This window comes from Melospiza melodia, chromosome 3, assembly GCF_035770615.1.
Source record: "Melospiza melodia melodia isolate bMelMel2 chromosome 3, bMelMel2.pri, whole genome shotgun sequence".
Taxonomy (NCBI): Eukaryota; Metazoa; Chordata; class Aves; order Passeriformes; family Passerellidae; genus Melospiza; species Melospiza melodia.
The window spans coordinates 34967556-34994183 of record NC_086196.1 but is presented as its reverse complement, the minus strand read 5'-3'; the positions used below and the strand labels follow the sequence as shown (position 1 = coordinate 34994183).

Below are 26628 nucleotides of genomic sequence, written 5' to 3'. Positions count from 1 at the left end.
CCCCACCCTTTGTTAAATTCCCTAAGGCACAGGGAAGGAAAGCCTCATCTGGAGGAGACCTTCAAATGTGCACCAGGTTTCAGGAGTGTGAGTGATACTGGGGAAGGGTTGAGTGATGCTGGGTACACTAAAAGCCAGTTAGGGTCAGCACAGCTGAGTTCCCATGTACTTACCACCTTAGAGGCTTCTCTTTTTGAAAAGCAATTCCATTTACAAACCTACTCAGCAACAGTAGTCTTGTAAAGTGTACATGTAACAAGTCACAAGTTGTTCCATTTATTTGAGTAAATATCTGGTAAATAAAATCATCAGTAAACATTACAAAATTAAATACATTAAAAAAGCTTGCCAGTATACATAAAATTCACAAACATGTACTTCTTTTGAAAAATAAAATATGTTCAGAGCACCCTTGATATAAAATGCCTGACTAATGTCACCTACCAGTAAATGGTAGCTTGTCAAACATTCTAGTTAGGACATTTTCCAGAAGGGAGCAGGGATCTCTGCTCTTGCTCTTACAAGTAAGAGAGCCCAAGTTAAGAAGTCTCCCACTTCTCAGGGCAGAGCCATAAACAAAGGCTGTATTACTCTTTGCCTACCTTTATAGGAGAGGAATCTGCATTTGATTAAGACCACATCATTAAATGCAATACAGTACTTGCAATTCATTTTGGTATCACTGCCTTTCCTCCAGCATGAACCAGCTTTTAAATGCTCATGGACATTTCTCTAGATATCACTCCAGGCCCATTTTCAGTACAGGGCAGCACAGCTCCAAGACACCATGAGGTGGAGAGGAAGTGATCCTGGCAAAGCATCAAAGTCAATCAAATAACTTTTAAGTCTACAAATTAAGCCCTTAAAACTCCCAATTTTCATATGCTGCGATCTAAACAAGGAGATATGATGAGATTCTTCACTGGGCTGCTTTAAGGGTATTTAGAAAAATGGCAGCATTCATTTTAGCAATCTAAATTGGTACCTTTTGGTAGCAAATTTGCAATAACCACCATTTAAATAATTTACTATAACAAACTTCTCCTTCCATCCATGTGAAACAGTATTCACAACCCACTTTAAAATTTATGTACAGACAAGCACAAGAAACTTGACATCCATGAGTTAAATGTACAACCAACTTAAGAAAGTTATCCAACTAGTTGCAAGGAGAAGTCTCCTAGCTCTGTAAATTTACAAGATCTTCTGGTTCACCACATATGCTTGCTGCCCCTCATCTCTAACTCTTGGATTCTTCACTTGCTTCAGTAATCCTCCAGGTGAAAGTTGAGCAGCATCCAAATTGTTGATATTTTTGATAAAAAATAATTGACACTTAAAAAAGAACCCTCAAAACACACAAAAAAATTTCCTTGAGTCAAAACTGAATAAAATCAAAAAAGTTGTGGAGAAAGACAATTATTTTAATAAAGGTCTTGTATTCAAAGTCCCATTTCCCTTGCCATGTCTTTTAGGGAGTGCTATTACTTTGAGTTATTTATATACTCTTCTTTTGAGGGGGACTGAGTTTCCTCATTCCTCTTATCCGAGTTAGCAGCTCTTTGATAAATTCCTAGGGAAAAAAAAAGAGCAATTTTAATGATCTCATAATGTTATAATCAAGTTCTTTTAAAAACACAAATGACACATTTTATTGCTAAGCTGGAATTTCTCTGCCCTGATCACCAGGAGCCTTATACATCTCCTTCCCATCCAGCAGAAGTGTGAACAATGAGCTTTTCCTTGTGATTATGCTGGTTCACTTATAACCCATCTTTCAGGCATTTACTGCACAGGGCCCTATACCAACTACTGAATGAAGCAGAACCTATGGCTGGATACAATGCAGTCAAAGCAGACTTGCACAGCTTAAGCCTGCACAGAAACCAGCACTCTTGCCAAAAGAGGTGTTTCTCTTGCCACTCTCCATGCTGGAGCTAGTATTTTGGTTGGCTGCATAGTGAGCTGTACAAGAAAGCTGATCTGGCTAAAGAAAGTCAGCTAAAGCTGATTTGGCTTTTTCTCCTCTTCTCCTGCTACTTCCCAAGCTGGCTCAGCTCTCTGACCCAGCCCACCCCTCAGCCCACACTAACACTTGTGTCAGTGCAAGGCAAGGCAGGAACAAGGAGCCAGAGGTAGCACCACTGGCTTATCATGGGTTAAACTGGTTGCAGAACTAAGTGAATGACACTACTTTGAAAACAAACAAATGCCAAACCCCCATGCCCCCCAGAAAAAAAAAAAAAAAAAAACCCAGAACATAACAAACGAACTAAAGGCCTTTATTCACAGTGATATTTTCCACAGTTTCAGCAGATTTCCTCTTTTTAAACTATGTGAGAACAGAAGCTTATAGATTTGCATCATTCTTGGAAATTCTTTTGGTATACAACTTCTTGCAGGTGGATTAAAAGCTAAAGACCTCCTTACTGTCACACTGGGAAAACAATGTTTATCCACAGTACTGTGTATGAACATACAAAAAGGTTCTTATGAAATCAGCTATCTGCAAATATGAATGTAATTATTCAGTTAAGTTGATGTGAAAAGCCAGGTTGGACAGGGCTTTGAGCCTAGTGAATGGTGTCCCGCCCTTGGCAGTCAAATTAGGTGATCTTTAAGGTCCCTTCCAACCCAAACTATTCTATGATTCCATGAAAAAACTAAAAGCATGATTTCCTGGATGAGTGCTTGAAGTCTCCACCCAGAACTAAGCCAAGGCCACTTCAGGAATACATCTATGCATATCAATATCATGCCTCCCATCTGGACAGACAGCCTAATCACATGATCAGAAAAACAGTTTCTTTAGACCCCCAAATCCTCTCCCTCCATCCTCTTGAGGCTGTCTTACTTCACAAAGGCACAAGCCACCACTGGAACAATATCAACTTTAAACTTGTCACAGTCCAGTGTTTCTCCACTGAAAAATCAGAAGGAGGAAGACATGCTTACTGTAAAAATTCACAGCTTTCAACAAACTTTGCATTAATTCTGTGTCATCCTATCATCACTGTAAGGATCTGTTACATAACGCAAAACTATATGGCATGGTGCTGCTTGAAGCATATAAACACACTTCAGGATTTTTTACTATCAAACTTACATAAAGCCCTGCAGTACAATCATTAAAGAAATAAAGCAATCTTTGATTTTTACTTGGGATTAGTGTCATTTGTATTCCTCTCAGCAAGTTTTTCCATTTAAAAAACAGTCCCATCAGATTAAGACAGCTTTGGAGAAGAATGGGCTGAAGTGCAGTTCTTCACTTAGAAAAACTTTTTAAATTGTCTGTTCAAGCCACAAATATTCTGCAAGAAGACACTGCACCTGGAAACTCTCCAGCAGCTTCACTGAAGTAAAAGCCTTATGGGAAGGGACATCTGCAGACAGGAATACCTATGGTACTCTGCAGTCATTAGGGACATCCCAACCTGCCATTCCTCTGCCCATTCTCCCAAAACTCAGTAGAGTCTGAAGCAAATTTCTCTTAGATATCAAATGTAGCCAAGGGTCAGTTGCTTTTTAATATGACATTATAGCAAAAGTGAGGCATTCCTCCCCTTAACTTAGAGTTATCAAAAGCGCCTTCTTTTGAAAAACAAGATATTCGCTTGAAGTTTTCAGGCAAGTTTAACACTATCCAGAAACTTAATATTGCCAAAATAAACCAAAGTGTAGGGTCAACCTCCTAAAAGAGATCTGAAGCAACTGCAAGTATTCTTAAGGCAGAGAAGGCATTCATTTGAAGAAGTACATATAAAAATTTTCAAGGCTTTATCCCCCAGAAACTTTTTTTCCCCTTGAAATAAGGGTCTGCAGTAACCAAAGAGTAAAATCCAACAAGAGCATTTTGCGTGTGGCAGACATTTTGCATAATGCAGTTGCGCTGTTGTGCACTTCCATAGACACCCAAACCACAGCACTGGTTCAGCACATTTCTGATTTAAGTATCACTTTGCATCTGACACTCACATGGAGCTGGCTGTCATCAACACAGTTGTGCTCTGGTGCTTGCGCCTTTCTTGCTTTGCTTTTCCTTCCCCATGAAGGAAAATCAGCGTTCTAGAAAAGATGCACATTTTCCCTCATGGAAGCAGGAAAGGAGACTTCACAGCATTTCAGTAAACCTTCACCTTATAACTAACCAAAACAGGTGGATGTCAGCAATACCAATTTTGTTTTTGTTTTCTTAAGCTGTCACTCAAAAATTGCAGTGTTGCTCCTTGTGGCCATTTGAATCAAGACTTAATATCCACCCTTGTACACAAAAATCATTTTACACAGAGCATTTTACTGAAATCCTCCCTAACAAGATATGCTGAAATTCAGCATCAGACATTTGAAAGCTGATCATGTACTAATCTATGTTAAAAGCACTTCCATAATACAGCTTGAATTATCTACCTATATACACTGATGTAATTCATGGAGTTCAAAAACAAGAATAATTCAGCTAAGGATTCAAAAACCTATTCGTTATTCCTTGAAGGGTTATAGCCAGGAATACACAGGCTACACACACTTCTAATGCAAGAAAAATCTCACACCAGCACTTTGTGCCTTGGTAAATAAAATAAAAAACAAAGTTTTTACAAAGTGCAAAAATGTATGCAGACTTAGTTTTTTTTTTTCAGATTTTCTGCAAGAAAGCACCCTTATTAAAAGTATTGAGGCTCTTTTAAATTTGTAATACTAAATCATTGTTTCTAGAAGACATCTTTCTAATTCTAAAGGCAAATTTTAATGAGAGGCAGACAAAATCTATAGTTCATTTGAACTCATCTATATTCAGCCTTAGGCAAAAAAATAATCAAGGCAAAAAACAAAGGTGAAATGATAATTCAGGAAAGGGGAGGAAATCACTTCACCTCTCTGCTTTGGTGGTGTGACTCGTTGTATTAATGAGGTCATTTGACAGACAATGAATTCCAGGCTTCCTATTCAAATCTTCCAATTAATTCTGGAGACTAATTAGACTCTGCCTCTCCAGATTTCTCTTCCTCAAACAATACACAGGTAGTAGGACTAGTTTTTAAACTAAAATTTAGAGTTTCTAGTCCTCCTGCTTCCCTAGAGCATGAAATGAATCCTAAGTCAGCTTTCCCTCACAGCTTTACTTCCCTGTAGCCAGGTCAAAAACCAAGATTAACTGTTTGCCCAAGGCTATTTCTTGGAGATGGCTTTATTAGTTGGATGCAAAAACTAAAGTCAGCCTGGAGAGCAATCCCATAGCTGGTTGGGAAAGAACCTAAATAATAACCCATCTTACTGCCAAACACCTCTTCCACACAGGCTCAAACCCCCCCTAAAGCCAATTGTACAGAGAAAAGGGAAGTGTTCTCCCTGCTTTGGGAGAACAGGGCCAGAAGATTCCTTCTATAGCAAGAACCAGCACAGCATCTCTGTAGCCTCACTGAATGATGCCCTCAACATGCCCTCTCCAGGGAGGCCACAGCACCATCAGTGTCCAGAGCACAACATTTTTGCAGCACTTTAGCTTTTTGGTGAGCTCTGTATGAGGCACTAACTACATACCACAAAGCTTAGCTACAGTCAAGACTTGCAGCCCAATGATTCTCCAATTCGGCAGCACGTAAACAAGCACAGCTTATTCTTGTCAAATCACCACTTGCTCTTCCCTTCTGATATTGCTATGGGTATTTATTAATTGTGTTCATGATTACTTGCAGAAATGAAAACATGCAACCTTAATTCCCTCCAACGCTGTAGTACAATATAGGGCAGATCTCAGCAGACACATAAAAAGTTTTAGTTCACTGAATTCAGTGGTCAAATGGATGAACAAGAAATCATGTTTTACTTGAAATGCAACTGCCTGCATTGCTCTTAAACAAGCATGTTTTCTAACCTTTTTTTCTCTACAAATTCTCCTATTTCATTTCAAGTAATATGGACATAAAATACATTTGCTGTGACTTAATAATTTACCACCTATCAGCTGCCCTGGCTTGCCCAGATGTAAGGCAGCACACTGCACTGAGGCTTTAGGACACATCTGCAGTGACTATTGCTTCTTGTGGGTATCCTACATATTGTTCCCTTGCAATAGAAAAAACAAACAGTAACATTAACTGGAAATAATTGATAACATATTAGGAGCAAAATAAACATAAGGTCCTTCAAACCTTATGGTTTGGGGTTATGGGGTTCTGTTTCAGAAGCATTGAGCTTTCTATTCATGCCTTTATACTAAATACGTACAATATGTCAATACATACACAAAACAGTTTTTATCTTTCAAACCACAGTATCTAGACAACTCTAAAAAGTTTAATCACAAGCCTGTCATTTGCTCCAACTAGGAATTCAACTTGGAGAAACATACAGTTAAGCAAATGCATCTCTACCTTTTTGAAAAGTGTTAGAAGCTGCTGAAATAGTCCAACCACTGGAGTAATTGAGTAGTCAGTAATCAAATCTCTGCCAAAATTCTCCAGAAAATATGCACAACAATTCAACACAGTTTGTTTGCAAACCATATTAAAAATTATTACTAGAAGCTTCCAGCTATGCAACTTCCTTTTATGATGCAATTTCATCTCCTTTTTCTCCCATTTTGCACTAAGTGAAGAATTGTACTAACAAAATAGATTTAATCCTGCCTAAATGGGAGAGATCTCCAGCTCATTCATCTTAAGCTTTGTATATTTCTATAAGAAAAGAAAGAAGTAAATAAACTGCAAATATAATTTATTCAGTTCTCTTCAAACACTCATTATCTACAGACCTTGTGTTGCTCAGCTGCATCTTTTGGAGCCAGTGAGCAAAAAAAATTGCCCACTCATTGGATGTCTCTCCCATAGCAGTTTAAAAGTTTCCTTGTCATTTTTCCTGTCATCACTTTGACTTTCCCACTACTGGAAGCTCTAATTCACATCAGCCATAAATACTTCAAATTTTCTGCAATGCCCAGTCTAAATAAGTGGCCTTGCTGTTACCAGTAGCAGAGATAACAGCAATACAGATTTAGTCAGCCTTCTTCAAAATATGTGTCTTGAAAAAACCTCAAGGATTTCACAATCACAACTGTCTTCCTGTCCTAAATAAGAATATATTGTGAAGTATCATCTAAAGATCATCAAGATTGCAGATTATATTTAAATCTGTTATAGTCACTGAGAACATTAAGATTCTCCACCATCAGGTGATGACAGAGAACATCAGACAGCGCTGCGACAGCAAGTCAACAAAGGTCAGAGTGGGACTTTCCACAAGTGACATGTGGGAACTGTTTGAAGAATTGACTGGCACACAGATGATGCAGGAAGAGGATGCTGCTCCCTGCTCCTCTTCAATCACAAAAGTTCAGACCCAATATTTGATTATGGCACTGATTTAGCAGATACTAAATCCTTTGCGTACATAGTAATTCTTTACATAAAGGTCCCACATTAAGCATATTTCCATACGAATTAAAACAGCCAAAACTGCTACCTAAGAAAAGCTTTTAATATTTTAAAGCACGTTCAACAGTCTAGTGGTATTTCCATTAGAAGAAAAGTTTTGTAGCAGTTCCTCATTAGTTACTGTCAGATACTATCTTTGGCCAAATTATTAAAGAAGTTGGGAACTCTTTCCATGTTTTAAGTGACTTGGATAACTCAGCTTCTTGATGAAAAGTCAATGCAGGACACATATAAACATTCCTCAGTCTTTCCTTAAACTTTAGTCTAAATGGAAGATACTGAGCAAAACTGATTTAAGATATACACTTGCAGATTTAGAAGGTTTTTTCCACAGCTGGGTAAGAGCTTTGAGTTATTAACCTTTTTGCCTGTACTATTTCTTTTGATATTCTGAATAGCAGGGACATCATATTACATAACTTCTCCCCCAGTTAGGGATCACTATCTTTTGCAAATTGTATAACTCTTGATGATAAAACCCCTAGTGCACTTGACAGATTGTATTTCATCGGTCAGGAGAAATTCCATTAGTTCATATCCATTCTCCACAAATCTTCTAAAAATCCTTCCACAAGCCAACTACCTCAATAGTTTTGAATGGTCTGCAAATATAAAAAGATTGCAGATTTTCTAGACAAGATGTGGATCCTTATATAGCAAGTTTAAGTCAACTAAAAGGCTCTTTAGTCCACATATGGCAGGATAAAAATCAGCATTTTTAAGTGGCCTAAGCCAGCAGTTATGCAGTACTACTGAGCTCACCATGCCATAGATGAAGAAAAGTTGCTGTTGTAAAATAGTCCTGGGATGCTACTCATTTTAGAAACTACCTCACAGAATCAGGGAATCAATTAAGTTGGAAAAGGCCTCTAAAATGAGTCCAAACTACGACCAAACACCACCTTGTCAACTAAACCATGGCACAAAGTATCTTTTCTTGAACACGTCCATGGTGGTGGATCCATCTCTTGGCAGCCATTCCAATACCTACCAACCCTTTTGTGAAGAATTTCTTCCTAACTTCTAACCTAAACTCCCCTGCCATAGCTTGAGGCTATGTCCTCTTCTCCTATCACTAGTTCCTGGGAGAAGAGGCCAACACCATCGGTCTACAACCTCCTTTCAGCTAGTTGTAGAGAGTGAGTGGTCTCAACTTGGCTATCTCTATAGATTGTCAAGGAAGATGAAAATTCTCACAGATAAGGGAGCTACCTCCATCCCATCCACAAAGGATTGAAGACACAGGTCACCAGTTCAGTACTAAAATCTCACCTTGATCCAGGTGCCTTGAGGGCAGACAAGGATGTGTCCAGGATGTTGTTTCCTGAGAACTGCCACACCAACTCAATTTACCAGTATGGCACAAAGCTCCCCTGCAGTTCTAGAACCAAGGTTTCCAGTGGAACACTCACTGCCATCTGTCATGTATCCTTATCAGCTCTCTGAAATTTGTCCTTGCATTGTGTCAAACTTCACAGCTAAAAAGAAAATCATTCATATGGCAAGAAGGAAGAAGGAAGAAGAGTAATCACGGGATCTCTGCCTTCTTCCTCTGCCTTCAGATAGCACAGAGATAAGAGGTCAGCACATGACTGACTACTAAGCCCCTGGCAACCTGTTCCTCTCAGCTAGTCATGACTTCAGCTTTCTCTTACTATGCCAGGCTTCATATGCTGCATCCATCTTCACACCTATCTTAAGAAGAAGCACCAAGGTTCAATGGCACTTGCTTAGAGAAGGCTGTCAGGGTCATTTGTAGTGTGGCATTACTACAGTGAGGCAGCTGAAGACTTGGCATTACCGCATCTCCATAATGGAAGATGTGTGTTACCTGCTGCAAGGCAACAGAGATACAGCACACAACAAACTCTACAGGTGTTATCAGCTGAGTCTTTCTGGGTCAATTCCCCACTGTCAAAATGTTTGTACCAGCAACTATAATAGCAATTCTGGAGAATCTTCCCAATTTACCATAGGAATCAATAAAAATGGAAAAGCTTGAAGAAAATATGTCATGGACTGTGAAGTGCAGATTCAACCATACCAGCAGTTCTTCCTGATAGTCTGACCATCCTTGAGCCCCACCAGTTTATGTGGCTACAGCTGCAGATATTACAGCAGAACCAACCTATTTCCAGCCTTATTTCAAAACCAAACACCTGGCTTCTAATCATGCACAGCTGAAAGGTCTGTGACAAGAGGAATCCTGTAAGGCAACCCCTCTATTAAACCCTGTGCAGCAGCCACTTCTGGGAAAGAACTGAGTCTATAAATGGAACTAAGTGACCCATCACCCAGACTTTTGATTTTTACAATGAGTCAAAGGGGTTATTTACTCTTCCTAGTAAGCACACATTACTGTATGAAAAGCAGGCTATAATGGCACTGGACACATCAAGAGATACACAAAAATTGAAAGCTGAGTAACTAAATCCTGCTAGTACAGGTTATCCCACAATTTTATTCAAGTCCATTCACACAAACAATTACCTGAGCTGCATATCTGCAGCTCAGGTATATCTGCATAAAAGTTCTCAGAATTAATTTTATTGTTGTCCTAGATAAAATTAAATGATTTCACAGTCAAGAGCACAGTCCAACATGCAAATATTTTTGCCATCTGATGATAACTATATTTAGTTTTATTGTAATATAGCAGCTTTAAAAGTCAGTATAGCCAGAAGGACATTACAGCAACCAATATTGACAGTTCAGTGGGAATGACCAGCAGTTCCTCCACAGGGTACAATTACATTCCTACTGTAGCTAAGTGACAGGCATAAGCATTTTTAGTATATAAAGCTCCAAGTATTCCAGCTAGCCATTAATATTAATCTAATTACTTTATTATAAGAATAAAAATAAAGTTACTTTATCTTGAACATAACTACAGTTTCCACAGGTTAGTAGCATTTTAAAAAAGTCTTTTACCTCTGTTGGTTTGTAGCAATCTACAAGAGTTTCCTAGAAGCAAAATATGAAAGTGTCAGTATCCATACAGAGTAACAGTGAACATAAACAAGTCATGGTATGAAACCTGGGAAGGGAGGGGAGAAAGAAAATAAGAACAGAAATCACTGAATGAAGATGTTAGTGAAACCCCAAAGTTATACAAGTCACCTTTGCTCCCTATGTGGATCAGAATGATTTGTACCAGGAGAGAAAGAATGGCTTCTTTCTCCCTGTAGGAAGTTACAAAACCCCTGTCTCCAAGGAAAACTGAGAAGAGGAGGAGAATCCAAGAACATTTCTCCCAGGAACAGACATGTAAAAAGCAGCTTTCTGTGAGGACATGAGTGTCTTTGCAAGGCAGAAATAGAGACGTTAGTAATTCCTAGCACTGCTGCGGCCAGTTCAGGCAGAAGCAGCAAAGCTATTTATGAACGCTGAGCAAACAGCCTGGGGCCATGCCCCACTCTCTGTGGCTGGCCAGCGGGCACTGAGAAAAGGCTGCTAACAGGCACCAAAATGAGATGTGCTGCATCGAAGCACCACATTAGTCACCTCCCAGGAGCAAGCTGAGGGCAAGCCATGACTCTAGAACACTCTGCCTTTTCTTAGTGCATCTGAAAAGATTATAAATGGAGACATTTCCTATTGGTTTTATATATTGATTTAGAGAGAGATTTATATTAAGGCAATGATATTTCTTTTCCCCCTCATTCTTCCATTCATTAATTCCTACCTCACACAAGATTCAAAAGTTTAGAGAGCTGGTTTAAACTGTTTAATTTCAGCAGATAGCTTTTGAATTTCCCAACTAATTCCTGTTCCTGACCGTCTTACCCTTTCTTTGAACTTTTTCATGGGTTCCAATTTCTTTCTGGTATAGAAAGAAATAATTGCCAGTAGTCTAAGCACAAGGGAAGATTTCTGGTCTGTATACATATTTCTACTACTGAAGTGAATCACAGAAACTATCTGGTCATCATAACTGACTCTCAGTCATATAGCTTTTTCCATATGCTGTTCTTCATTTTCCTATGTTTTGTGCTCTTTATTTTATATACTTGTACAATTCAGAATGAGGCTAATTTGGCTTAGCATATTTCCTGCTATTACTGGGTTCTTTGAACTTTTATTTACTAGTGTTATCACCTACCTTCTAAAAGGATTTATCTAAAAGGATTTTTATTAACTTTGAACAGTCTGGTAGACTATACTAGAGTGGATCTAAGAATCTCTCCATGACATTTACAGTGGATTCAATCAAACACAAGATATCGATCCAGATGCATTACTTCAGCCACCTTCTGATTTAACATTATAAAATAATATTACCTGTAATTTGAGAGCTCTCTCCTCTTCATTGGCTGCATCAAGAAGGTCATCAATGTCAATTTCTACCTCTGGCATTTCTTCTTCCTGAAATGCAAAAAGACCCATTTAGTCCATAGAGCTATCTTTTAACTAGCCCCAAAAGCAGCCTAGTGATAGCACACAAACCCATCTTCCTGGAGCCAGACAAGGAAATCAATAGGGGATGGTGGCTTGATTCCTTGCTCCCAGGCCAGCATCAGGCCAAGTCCCAGCCTCACAGAAGGTGACAGGTCTTAAGAAATCCTTTGCTCTCAGCCAGGATATGTTACTAACTCATGGCCAGCAGCACAAGTACTCTCACAGTACTGGGCAAGAGGATGAAGAAGAAAAAGTAGAAGGAAGAGGAAGTGATAACAACTGCAGCAAGCCACAAAATTGTTTTGAAAGCATTTTTGATTGGACTGCTTTTCTTGATAACACTGTGAAAGATCTCCCTTGCATAAAAGTTGGCTTACAAGGATGACACACATGCTCCATCAGAAGAACTCTGATCTTCAGGACCTGCAGTGAAGCACAAAGTCTAAGGCATAGAGTATTTTAGAGAATTTTCCTTAAACCTCCTCCACCCACACACTTCTCTCTGCATCACCAACACATCAGATGCCTTGTTCTCTGAGCCAGAGCAGCAGTCCATACATTTTGAAGGACCTCTGAGCTCTAGAATCTCAATGAGAATTCATTATCCACAGATATCACCATGTATTGCATTTTCAGTTATGCAAAAAACATTCTGCTGGCCGCTTTATACATTTTCTCATCAAAATTGTTATGCAGCTCCCTGCTGCACATACAAAACTCTGGTCTCAGCCATTCTCCCTCACCAAGTCCAGCCTTGACAGTGGCCTCAGCGCCGTGGCACACAGCTCCTCTGTTGCCCCTCCTCCATCTAAGCCAACACATGGGCACTGCAAGACTCTCCTCTCCCACAAGTGCACTGCCATCAGTTGACTCACTGATGTGGCATCACTTTGGCACAACCTAATGAAAACAGGGACCTGAAGGTCTCCAAAGCAGAGGGTGTATTTAAGAGTCAGGATGAAGCAAAAAGATCACAGCAGCAGCCGCTCCCTTCTTGTACCCACCAACACTTCTCAAGATCCTTTAAAGAAGCATTTTTACAAAAACGTGGTGGTTCTAGCAAGTTGCAGAAGTTTCAACAATCATGAAATAATTTAACAGCTCCAATAGCAACTGCTTCAGGTAATACCAAATTATTCTTCTACTGGGTAAGAGACAGTCTAAACATTACCAACAAAGGTAAGTTAGTTCAAGTTAATCTAAGAGAAATTAAGCACCAAAGTGGCAAACAACTAACTGTATTAAACTCCAGCTAAAATGCCAACTATTCAACATTGTTTTGAGTGTGAGAAGGAAGGGCAGAAGTTGGATGATTAAGTTCCTCATTCCTCATCTCTGAAGGAAAGTGTGCAGGGACACTACAGGGCAGTCATGCAGGCAGTTAGACCCAGTGAACAAAAATACACAAGGCACACCCTTTGCCCAGTCAGCCCGGTCAGAAAGGAAGTGTGGACATTTGCTGAGATGAAGTAAAAATACCAATTACTGTAACACAATCTGGCAATATGGGAGTTTTTAACTCAATGTAACAGATTCACTAGCAATTTAAACAAGATGAGGAGAAGTCTTCCATAGGGTATATATTCAGTAAAAGCCATCAGAATTGGAAAGGATAAAGAATAATCCATAACAGTGGTACATTTACTTAGTAGTTTATAATCCCAACTCTATACTAATTCGCATATCTCACCAAGAACCAGAAACTCCCCACATAGGTAGTAAATCTCCTGAACATTTAATCTAAGCAGCTCAGCCTAAATACTGTTAAGACAGGGTGCCTGGAGTTACTGCTAATATTGTAAACTTATCAAAATACACATCCACTGAACTGTGTAAATAGCAATTGTGCATATGTTTGCATTCAGAAGTGCTGTTCAGCACATTGAGTATTTTGTCAGATACACATTTTGAACTCTTGTCCCTTGGAGCAGCATTATAGCAAACTGAAACAATGTTGAAAAGCAGCAGTGAGGGGAAATTGCCTAAAGGTATATAATGCTTTTTGTGATCACACTTCATCGAAGTTGAGTGCTCCTGAAAGGTCAGTTTTACTCTGAATGGTACCAGTCAAATGGAAGAAATCCTTGCTTCTTCCCTCTTTTTCAAATCAACTTTCTCCTACATCTTCAAAGTTCACAGTGCCATCAATTCAGAGGGCAACTGCACCAGCAGTTCACTGAAATTTCAGTATAAGAGGTAACACAGTTCCTGTACATCACAAAAAGTGATAACAAAATAAATTACAAATGTTTCTGAAACAAGGAACTATAATTGTATCTGACAATGGCATTCAATTAAATTATATTTTCTGTAAAATATCATGTGTATTTTCTTCACTTCACAGCAGATTTGAACTCTGATACATAACACAAATGGAGAGGGAAGCCCAAAAAGATAACTCTTGCTCTTATTTTTGGCTGAATGAACAAGCAATCAAAACACCTTTTCTCCATCTGAACTACTGCGCCTGCACGATCTGAAGAGTTTTATGTAAGGCATGAAAAACATGCCCTGAGGTCAGGAGCCTGACCACTCCATAACAGCTGTAATGACAGAGGGAGGAAAGACAAAGTCATGCCTTCTGTTTGACAGATTTTATTGGTGACATTAGTCTGGTTGCTCCAATTACAATTCAGCAGCTAGATACAGATTGGGCTGGGCCAAGCCTGAAAGGGTCTGTGCATAGCCAAAGGATGGTATTTTAAGGGTCTTGTTACTGTCATGAGGCTGTGCAAAAAAAACAAACACTGCCACCAGTTCTGCTCCAGTAAGAGGGAGACAAAGTGATGCAAATAGCAGATGGGGGGACAAGGAACCCCTAGCAGCATGCTGACAGGGAGCAGCCTCCAGAAAAGCTAAAACAGGGGTGTGGGGGTTTTGGGTGCAAACATCTATCAACTGAGACTCCTGAGGGAGAGCAGGATGGACACTCTCCTTTTAAGCACCCTCTTCAGTCTGCATTGCCTATGTAGGCAGAACTTGAGCTGATTTCTGCTTAATCATTCAAAAGTCAGAAAACATCAAAGACAGCTTGCATGATATTTAATAAAACTTAAATTCAACCTTGCATTGAAAGACAGCCCCATTACTCTTTAGATTGCCTGAATTCTTTGCAGGCTACTGGCAAAAGACCTTGGGGACAGATGTGCATTAAGCAGTAAATAGCTGTAGTTTAAGACAACCTCTCCAGCTGGTACTGGTGAATGAAACAGAAACAGGTGAACATCCATTAGTGAGACCAGAAAAAGATCTTCAAAATCAGCTCCCACAGCAGCTTAAGCCAAAGGGCTGGATTTTGCAGGGGCATCTTGAAGAACACTTGCATACACCACTCTGCTGACCCTGAGGAGAGCACCTCCAACATAGCAAAAGCAGGTCTCATTCCAAGTATCTACTAATTAAACAATTATTGGAGGCTTTAAAATTTAAAGGGCAATGGTTGCCCTATGGATAACTTCCCACTATAAATCCAACTGGCAAATTAATCCATGATCCCACACCCTCACTGTCATTCACTGTGCATCATCACATTTGCAGTGCTGGGAAATAATTAAATAGGTTTGCTTGATTTTTGTTTTTAGATTTTAAATCTGGGAAAAAAGTTAAACACAGCAAGAAAAGTTAAGGTCATCATTTGTATAATGAGCTAGGAAACATCAGGAAAGGATAACAAGAGAAAAATTAAGGAAAAGGAAGGAAGGAAAGATGACTTTATAATTCAGACATATGAAAGTTTCAGATTGTACTAATCAGGGATTTCTCTCAGAGTTCTGGAAGATTGCCAATAAGTGATCAAAATCAAAGTAGAAAATAGGACCAGTTTTTCTGGAAATATCCATTCAATATATTAAAATATGTATTCATTTTAGAACAGGCATCTGCTGGGTATCTAATAAAGGCAGCTCTAAACCAGTTCATCTGCAGGCATGGATGGCACTGCAAGACAGGGGTGCATGTCTCAGAATGATAAATAAAAAAACACACAAATTATCAGAACTAGAAATCATTGGTTGCATATGCAGCCTGGTGGGATTATGAATGGATTGCACTTAGTCCACATAAATGAATATGACCAAACAGTAATTCTTAGAAAACTCAAAAGAAAAACTTATGTGCTTCTCATTTCAAAGCAATCAGTTGTTTTGGGGGGCTTAAGCATGAGGGGAAAAGTGGATAAAAGTGAAAACAAAAAAAAAATAGTTTAAGTGATCAAAAATTATTAATCCAGAATTAAAGAAAGCTCTTTTTTGTTTAAAGCCAATCCTAGTTAAGTGCAGAGTCAAAACACACAGCTAAAATAAAGCTATTTGCAAGACAAAAAGACTACTCTGTCTATTGATTGGTATGAGGAAAAGAAGATTAGGAAAGGATGCTGAAGACAGCAAGGAGGTACTCAAAAGTGCCAGGGTTCATGAAATTTGCAGTAAGAACAAGAATCCTCAGTCATAAAACCCAATTACTAAATGACAGCATGTTTTCTCCAATCCTAAAATATTAAGAGTAGTAATGCCATAGCAGACATGATGATCTAATGTTGAACATGAAAAAAAAAATCAGCTCTTTTTTTTTTTTTTTTTGTCCAGGTGAAGTAGTTCATGCAACAGTGAATATTAGTTTGCACTGCTGATAATCAGTGAACACATTTAGGACACTGCTCCCAGTATGATACAATCCTTAGCATGCAGTTACATGTTATTTTCTCCTCCATCAGGCACTTATCTCATTTGCAACCAGTCATTGAATGTGAAATCTCAAAGGCACCACAGAGACAGAAGCCCCACACTCCTGAGCACATGCCATTCCGTCTTGGCTCCAACTAAGAGGTAAAAAACCCTGTGTTGTACCCAACACTGTTCTAACCAGAGCAGCCTCTTCCACCAACAGCAAGTCTACCTTCCTCTGTCACTCTTGTTTATTGAATAAAAGCGCAGAGACATTCAAGGCAAAGTTACCAGATTTCTTCACTCATTTTGAGTCAATAATTCTACTCTTTATGAATAATCATAATTTATCTGTGGCAGTGTGGCTCTTTAACACTCTCTGTGTTAAACCTTCTCTGTGCTGAGCCTGTCCTCAAGTCTGACATCACATGGATCCAGTTAAATACACAACAAAGGAGGGACACAAAGTGCACCCCTGGCAACAGAAGGCTTATGCAAGCTGCCCAGTATCTCACTGGTGCACCAAATGCATCTCCATCTACATAACATGGTATGAAGGGCTGGATAAAAGTCAAGGCCACGGTGTTTTATCGATATGGTGCAGACCTGGCATAGCCTCACCCAGGAGCCAGCAGTCCACAGCCTTGTGCACACACCACTAGAGGGAGGTAACACTTTGCAAACACCAAGGGCCCCTGGAGCTGCTGGTAAAGCACAGAAAGGTCTTCTGAGCCCTACATGCAGTTCTTGGTCTGGAGAACAAGTCTAATTTTATTACAGCACACATTGTCCCCGCTCCTGTTCTTAAAAACATAGTCTGCAGCTTTTACTTTAACATGTCGCTTCCTGCAAAATCCTACCACGTCCTATCTTATCAGGTATTTGCTTCTGCATCCATCCTTTGTACCCCTTCTCTGCATCTGAGGGCCACAGAAAGGACTGCTGGAAGCAGAAAAAGGAGCAACTCAGCTCCCAGGCACCGTGATGAGGGCTCCCTGCCAAGATGAAACTACAAGAGCCCAGCCCCTTCTAGTTACCCACAGAGCAAGCTTGTTCACATATGCCAATCCTTGAGCTTATTGCCAAACTTTAACAAGTTCAGGCACATGACAAGCACAAGTGAAAGAGGAGGGGAGTTGCTTGATTAAAGTGAGAACACTTTCATAAACTGGCCACAGGCATCTCTGACACACAGCAAATCTGGTCCCTCCAAAATTTCCAAGATTACACACACCAGAGTTTCCACTTAGCTGTTGAAAGTCCTCAAGCAATGCGGAAAACCACTTTTTTTTCTTCCTTATTTTAATCTCAACATCAGAAATAACTGAAATCTTACCTAAAAAGCTTTTCAAGATATTCCAGCTGAGGCAGGCACATACTGTGAACCTCCTTAGCTCAGATTATTTCAATTTGGACAAGTTGAACATTTTAAGTGTGTTTGCCAGTTGTTAAATCAAGAGTAATGCCAAGAACAATGCTTACAGAGCTCTGCATGGAGAACTACAAACCTTGCTGTGAAGCAGAAGGGGAGATTACCCAGGAATTTGCAAAGTCTAGCAATGTAGAGGATGAAACAAAGCTGCAGAAAAGGTGAGAAGATGGACAGACACTTAAACACACAGTGATGCTGTTTACACAGGCAGGCACTGCTGGACCACAGTTTGCTCAGCCAGTGTGCACAAACTGCATGGTCCAAAAAACATAGCTGCATTAGGGCAGCTTTCAGACCAAGAGAACAAACCCTGTTGGCAGAGCATTTATATTCAAGTGCCATAGTTTATTAACACAGCAATTAGATTTCCAGACCAAAGCTTACCCACAACCACCTGGCTCGGAGAAGAAAGAAACTGCTTGTAAAAAGCCTTGTCTGCATCTGCCAATTTACCCTATGTTGGTTAGTAGATAAGTGGGAAAGAGCCCCAAGCTTATATTAGGAAGTGCACATAATATTACAAGGAAATCTCAACCAAGAAATCTGTTGGAAATTCATGTCTGAACCCAGGGAACAAGAAGCACTCTCAAGCTCCAAGATCCAAAGCATAACCTAACAGTATCCCAGATCCAGGCCAGTATGAAAGTTAGGTGTGTGCTGCTCCCAGCCAGAGACACACTATAAGAAAAAGCATAGGGTTATATGTCAAAAGGATACCACCATGCTCCTTGGATAATTGAAAAAGCATGCCTATCCCACAGCCTAGTCAGCCTTCCCTGAAAGAGCACTTTAGGAATTCTTGGCCTCCTCCATAACCATCTTTTCCTGTCATAGTTAGGAGACCAGATTGAGCAGTATGTTCCTTAGAGAAAGAAGAGGGACATCATTTTTAATGTAATCAGCCTACAAAATGACAAATTTAGAGATTTAGAGTCAAACAACAGGGACATGCTCACTCTGTGAGATATGTTACCTGACATATCTCACATACCTGACATTGACTGTCAATCAATACTTTTGCAAGTTGCCTACAAAGAGTAAGTCATGACGGTCACAGATTTGTGGGGTTTGAGTTTGAGTGGTGGGAAGGAGGAAGGAATTCAGATCAGAATGATCTCAAGCAGGACAAACCCTGTATAAGGATATCACCCTAAGCAAACTGGAACACTAATCCATTAATATGTTAATGTTACTTAACAATAGTCAAGAACAGCTCAAACTTCCTTACTTAGAAACAATTACAAATAAAAAACATGGTGTAAAACACTTGAAAATTTCTGCAAATCCCTTAAGTATAAAGGCATCTTAATGCCCATGTACATGCCAGCAGTTAGGTACAGCTGCAACTTCAGACTTCAAGTGGAAGTGAAAAATAAATTAACTTTGGATGGATATACAGTACACACAAAACACATTCTAGTTGTGAACCTCATTAAAGCAATTAACAACTAATATTTTTAATAATCAGGGGAGGATCATCCACTCAAGCCAAGTTCTTCCATCTCATTACCCAAGTGGGCTCTTTTTCTTGCCTCAGTCACTGTAAACCATTGTTTGTCTCAAGCTGGCACTATCTTAGATCAGCCTCTCCTCTTGGCTCTCAAGTGACAGCAGAGCAGAGGAAACAGACAGATGCTATTCCAATTAAAAGTCTAATTCAAAGAACCAGCCCCTTTAAAGCAGCAAATGCACCCCAAAGTTTTTACTGTAAAATCACATGTAAATACACAAAAATGGAAACAGCACAATCCTGGCACTCAGGTGATACAGAAGGACATAAGTCTCTTGTGCCCTTATTCCAGGTGGGGTCCCTCTATCAGCAAGGAGGGATCAGGGTTTTGGGCAGAGATAAGGACACCAATCTCTCAATACAATTCCTGTGAAAGCTCCCTTTATGGGCAAGTCTTTGTGAAAGAGGACAGGGAAAGGACATCCACATCCAGAGCACAAGTCCCCCCACCCAGCCTCCCTGAATATCTTCACCCTCCCCCAGAACACAAGCCTTCCTGCACTGACATTCAACACAGAGTCAGCTGCTGCCTTTGCAGATGCCACTGCAGTTTTGCCTTTCCTTCAATTAGAAGGTTAGAGGGCAGAAAAATGATGGCAACACACCATGGTTCCCCTCAAACCCCTTACAGTTGCAGGCACTCAATTCAAGTCAGCTGTTAAGTCCTAAATCACAACATGGTTAGCACTACATTTTAACCTGCATAAAGAGTGAGGGGAAAAATAAGACAGCCAACTGTGTCAAAAGGTCAGCTGGAGGAGGGGAAAGGGGAAGTTAAGCTAAAGCACAGTGAGACAGGTACAAGCACTGCCAAAACCCCTACTGAAGTTACTCAGGGAAGGGGAGGCAGGGCCTGGTTTTGAGAACAACTCAATATATAGAAGCTATGCAACTCTGGGTTTTCCAAATGAGAACAATGGAAAATCTGGACCACTCCCCTGCTACTGTGTTCCACTGCATAACAGACAGATGTTGCCCATCACACCCAAACTGCCTCAGTGCCACACAGTTATGGCAACACAAAGCTTCAAACAAAACATGGTACCACTTCCCAAACAACAATAGAGCGAGTAGTTTAAAAAACATTCATAGGTAGAGCTTTATAACATTAGCAGCTTGCAACAGATGAAACATCATCATTTCTGCAAGCTGTTTCAATGTAGATTCAGGCCTACCTACACCCAGAACTGGTGGCAATGGGATTTTTCAAACAGAGATCAAGGGCTCTCTTTAATTAAAATTCACATTACATTTCTGCACCAATGTGACCACTACTGTCAGAGTTGCCCTTATGTTTATATAGACCATATGAAAATGGTGACATGGTGACCTCAGTCAAATACTCTGGAGTGCCTCTGCAGAAGAAGAAATCTTGGGTCCTCTCTTTCCACTGCTCTCCAACCTGCTTGCTAGCAGGGCCACAAAGCTGCTATTGAAAGACAAATGTGCTAGGAGAAAAACTAAGTTTTATTGCACTTTGAACTCTGCCAACTCAGCTGAGGCCACGCTTGCCTAGCAGACACACTGCCTACTGTTGGCCACCAGCACACCCATCAAGTTTTCTTGCTGGACGGAAGGCTTTCTGTGCCCTTTCAGAAGACCATGCCCCTTTATTTAGATGCCTGGGCTGCCTGCCACAATTCACTGGCTGCATTCTCCCATCAGCAGCAGGGAGGTAACTCATACAGTGTTGGATGCAGCCTGCAACTCCATGAACAGTATTGGCAGCTTGTGCAGGTGCCTTGGCCAAGAAAGATAAATAACAGATCCTTTTACTTTAAATAACAGATCCTTTTACTTTTCTTTCCCCTGCTTCTGTTCAAGATTTTTTCCCCTCTCAGTTTTTTTTTTTTTTAATTTATTTATTCTTATTATATGGAAGCTAAGGAAGTAATTTGCAAAGAATCAATAGGAGTAATTTTTCCTCCAATTAACTGCTAAATGGAATTTTCTAAAGGTAAAACAAATGCATGCACACACTACTTAGGGTTTTTTAATCAAATCAGTTTCTTGGTATCCTGTGTTTTAACAACTTTCAAAAGAGCCTATTATGTCTGTAACTGAAAATACTTATCCTGGGCCCTGGGCATGCTATTTTTAGTTTGGTATTTATCTGTTGCTTGAATGAGTGACTGAAACACTAGTCAGGGGTCACACACTTGCAGTGCTGACCCTGCTCTGTCCATTTACAGTAGTTCTTGTATAAGCAGCTGTTTAGGAAGCACTTGCTCAGAGCCCCTGCCATAAAGCATCCAACACTGAGTAGCCAAAATTGGCTCTGACTTGGAATGGAACAGCTTATAGGGATCCCTAGCTGGCCAACAAAACACAGTTTGGCAAGAGCTGCTTGGTTCACGGCCCCATCATTCATTTAAATACTTTTATCAGTTTTTTTAGGAAATGGAAGTTGAGAATCAGATACAACTTATTTACTCTCTTTTATCATGTATTTGACAACTTCAAAAATTGTGACAGCCCTTAAAAATCAGATGGTTTTGACTGTGACACTGATGCAACTACCCAGTACAACAGAAACATGGCCACTTCTCTTTAACATGCAGAACACCTCTTTGTGCTTTCCTCTCCTGGCTGGGAAATTCTTGCCTAATCTCCAAGGAAGAGTCATCATGATGCCAATGCAGATGCTTCTATTAAGTCGGAAAAAAACAGCTTTGCCCAACATTTCTCTGCAGACAAAATACGCCAAGCCAGTAAGAAACATATAAAGAAAGCTCCACTTCATTACCACTTCACAATTTAATAAATGTCTCATCTGAAAATTTTGTATCACTGGAAGATAGAGAAAACAAGAGATGTTCAGCTTCACCTTCCAGCAAAGTTCAGACTATATTCTATGCCATTGTAATGTTGCATTAATTCCTTTCAAAATAGGGATTTTCAATGGAATCATTCAGATCTCTTTCTTGCACTGGAGTGTTATGTTCCCAGCTGGTTTGTTAACTGGGATTTCCATCATGCAGAACCACCCTTCCTTCACACATTTCACAGCCTGACATCTGCGCTCATGCTTCTGTGTCATTTTTATCTTGTTTTAGTCAATATCTAATTGCCAGCAAGCTTTGAACCACTCTCTTTCCAAAATCCTTTTATTATATCCAAATGTAGCATGCTTGAAAGGAATTTAAGTTTTAGTTACCATTTTAGGATACCTCAATTTAAAAACTCTCAGGAGTCTGTCAAAATGCCTTGCCATTCATTTGGTTTCAAGTACACACATTCACACTTTCCTGAGAGTCTCCAAAAGGAGACACTCTTATTTCCACATCAAGAGCACATCCTTGCCACCTGAGGACAAATGCAAGAGAAGAATTCATAGCGAACAAGTCCAAAGCCCAGGTAAAACAAAGGCTTCCAGCAAACCCTTCTGACGCCCAGCCCCTCCCACATTCCTGCACCTATTTCACTCTAAAGGCCCCTATGGGCACATTTACTTACCCCAGAGAAGCTAACCTTTGCTCACTGCCAAAGAATTGCACTCTGAACAGCCAGCAAACCTTATAAATTGCGTTGCCATCTTGAAAATGCAGACTGAGCAAGTGTCCCTTGGCAGGGCCTGCAGATGATCTGCAACAACTGTTTTAAGAACAGATATCAGCCCAACTGCCTTCCAAGACAGCCCACAGCACCAGGAACTCCCATTTCAGCTCCCTTGATCCCTAAACAGCACACTTTTTCAACTGAACTCTCACTTTGCTGTAGTCAGCCTAAAATTTGTTCTCTTCTCCTACTTCACTTCAAGATTTATCTTTGTTAAGAATATGTCAAATATATGTGAAAATATTTGCATCCATTTTTCAGAGACACAAACATGCAAAGTCAGGAATTGTCAGCAATCTCTAATCACATTCATTTTCGGAAATTGTCAGGCTGAAAAAAAAGGTGTGTTTTTCTTCCATATGGCATTCCAAAAGAAGTAAGTATGATGATATGCATATATTTTAATTTTTTTAAGAAATAAAGGCTTTTTAGTTCCATAACCATAGCCTGAGAAGTAATTTAAGACATACAGAAGGAGAAAAGTATAATGTAAGGCAAGATATTTGTTGTTTTGGCTTTGTATAGAAGTAGAAAACCAAAGCAATTCCTGAAGCTTCTAATTTACTTACAGCTTTACTTTTTAAATGCTGAAGAGCCTATCATCTTCCACAACATACTCTCTCACCAGCAGCAAACACATGACAGACCTTTTCATATTGGATAATGAAAAACTGCAGTGAGATACATGATCATGGCAGTGTTAGCAAGCCCAAAACAGAATGGGGCCAAAGCACTGAGGTGTCCCTCTGCTCCTCTGACACACAAACAGGCATTATTTTCCAGCACAACCATAAAAATTCCAGATGCTCATGCAACAGCTGCTAGTCCTCACAAATCACTGTAGCAGAAAGATGATGTAGGCAAACAAAGAAAGTCCAGGGCTGATGAGAGCCCCTAAAATAGATGACTTTGCAGACTGGCAATAGCAAAAACAGAGACAATACAATCGGGCTGAACTGAGGAGAGAGCACTCCAACAGACTGCTGAAGGGTGAGAACTTATTCCCCCCACCCTTTCTTCCTAGCAGTGCCACTCCCTTGAATGTGCTAAAGAAAACAACTTCTTAAACCGTTTCCTATGAGTGAACTACAGCTCCAGGATAATACTGCTTTTTTCAAGCTGTATCAAGCCTAGCCCTTCATTTCCAGGGCTGGTGCCCCAGTAGAGGGACTATAACCCTCATGTTATCAAGTTAACAAAAGAGTGAAAGATTACTGTTAAGTATCTTAATTAACACATAAGGGGGATAAGGAAAAAAAAACCCAAAAACAACAAAAAAGAAAAATATGTGAGGAGGACAAAAAGATTTTAAGAGGAATGTAATTTTCTCAAGTATACCTTAAATACCAGAAGGCACCACTTTCAGTTATCAGGAATACCAAAGATTCCCAGAAAGGAGAGAACTCACATACATACTCAAGATCTCGTTTCTTAAATAGTTTCCTGGTTCTGTAGGGCAAGGCACACACCAAGGCTACCTGGGTGCAGTCTTGCAGCTCCTGGGAGTCCTGAACACAATCAGAGCAATGTTTCTGGTTAGCACTGAGTTTCCAGAGGCCAAAACATGGGTGTGTTATCAGAGGCTTTGTCTGCAGCCAGCTACACACAGCTTTTCAGACAGAGCCCAAATGAGCACAGTGGTCTTTCAGTTTGCTCCTGAAGTTCTTTCCATACTTTGCAAAGCCTTTCCAGCAGCTTAGATATATTAAATATAGAACCAAACAGTAGCTTCATTGAGACTGATGTTGCACTGAATTGCAATACTGTTTCACATTACACCATCCAAGCGCATACTATATACACAGTGCACACATAAATAAACACTAACCCTTCAGGACCGTGTTAACAGACCAGAAATATACACCTACATCCACATATGCATGAACAGTTACCCATCGTTACAGAAAATTATCAGAAGAAAGAGAATGTACATAAATTTCTGCAATGAAAGTGTAGCTAGCAATGCCTTGAAGAAGCATGACTTGCCATAGCACAGCAGAACATATTAACAAGCCATCTGTTCATTATAACAAGCTCAACAGGATTCATCTTCTAGATGCAGAGATGCTACCTACAGCACGTCCCTTGATCAAGCAGACAGTTGTTGGATATTGCCAAAGTCTTACCACATCCCTTTTAGAGAGCATGTTACGCATCTCTGCCACCAGCACAGTGTGGATTTAAAATCTGCCTTCCCAGGGGGCTGTGCCTTTGAGCAGAATTAGTCACACTAACAAGGAGCCCACAGTCAGGTTCCTCCAGCTAAGTACATGCAGACAGAACCAGTGCTATTTGCTTAAAGCTCTCAACTTCTCCTCTCACCTTGGAGAAAGATGCATTGTATTTCCAGGAACACAAACACTGGAGAACAGGAAATCTGTTCACAGAGGAGTTACCGGCTCTCTAAAAAGAGACAGGAATGATATTTCTCTCTAGTCTTATGCAAGCAAGATGACTGGTCTTTCAGTCTCTCCCCTTGCACCCCATTGCTATGTTTCTCCCTTCAAACAGAGAAATTATGAAACAGCTGTTGCTTTGCCAGCTTTGTGAGAGGCAAAGAACAGCAGTCAGAAGTAGCAGCAGGGGAGCAAGACTTGTAATACTGTCCGGACCCCATCTGTTGAGAGTGGGTTAACAGAAGACAGAGGGCAAGGAGACAAATAGGGACTCTAACATACAGTCAAACTTCTCCTTCCCCACCAACTATCCTGCGCTCTTCAGCTCAATACCAGCAACTATAGCAAGAGAAAGAACAAAACTCTTCAAGTTAAATGTATAGCATCAATCAAATTAGTATCTTGATAGTGTTCACAAGAAACTTGTTTAATTAATACACTGCCCCGCCATATTTTGGCTTAGTTGTTACTCTGCCATGTGGCAAACTAGACAAAGCAGATGGTCAATAAGCTCTGTTAAACTGTCAGGGCCAGCTATTATGAAGAGACACAAAACAGCTCTCTGCTAGTTCCAAAATTTTTAAGCTAAATCTCAGCAGCCTCAGCTCAGTTTCTCCTCCTAGAAGAGCTGTCATCAAGAGTCAAGGTTAAACTAGTAACTTTCTCAAGGCTCCAATCCTGACATTCAGAGCATGCCAGGCACAATGCTAAGAGATGCTCAAGTTCATTAAAAGCCACAAAAACGTGAAAACAGCCAGTATCATCTGCACTACGCCAAGAAACCTTGTGGTTTGCATCTTAAAAAAATACAAAAATTTAAAATGTGTAGCAAGTAAATCAGGAGAGCTGGGATTGAAATTTAATATTAACTCCTCAGCCTTTGAATTCCAAACAGGAAAACCAACACAGCATAAGTCTTATTAAAAGGAGTGCTTAACAAGTCAAATTTCAAAATACATTCTTCTCTTCATGAAAAATGTTGTTGTCATATAAACTCTGAAACAATCTCAGACACTTTACCTCACATGTACCTCCAGATAGTACTTTGATCCTCATAACAAAGGCAGATGCTCCAAACAAATAACCAAACAGAGTTGAAGTCTGGTTCAGCAAAGAGCACAAGCTTTGCCAGATTAGAGATGTGTTACTGGTAGTGCATACAGCGACATCTTGTTTTGTTCTGCTAAAATCCATCTGTTTGTGCTACAGTAGCCTCTGCCTACTCATTGTGTAGGGGCCTCAT

General features: G+C 40.0%; 1 protein-coding gene across 1 annotated transcript in view; it reads right to left on the bottom strand.

The window, feature by feature from the left end:
- Positions 1–247: 247 nt before the first annotated feature.
- The window catches only part of PPP1R14C (protein phosphatase 1 regulatory inhibitor subunit 14C), a 50707-nt gene continuing 24326 nt past the window's right edge, over positions 248–26628 (bottom strand). Inside the window, exons 2-4 of the mRNA XM_063151269.1 lie at positions 11712–11795; positions 10362–10394; positions 248–1573 (exon numbers count right to left, since the gene is read on the bottom strand). Coding sequence (XP_063007339.1) covers positions 1499–1573; positions 10362–10394; positions 11712–11795 — 192 coding nt within the window. The 3' untranslated portion in view covers positions 248–1498. The remainder of the gene's footprint in view (positions 1574–10361; positions 10395–11711; positions 11796–26628) is intronic.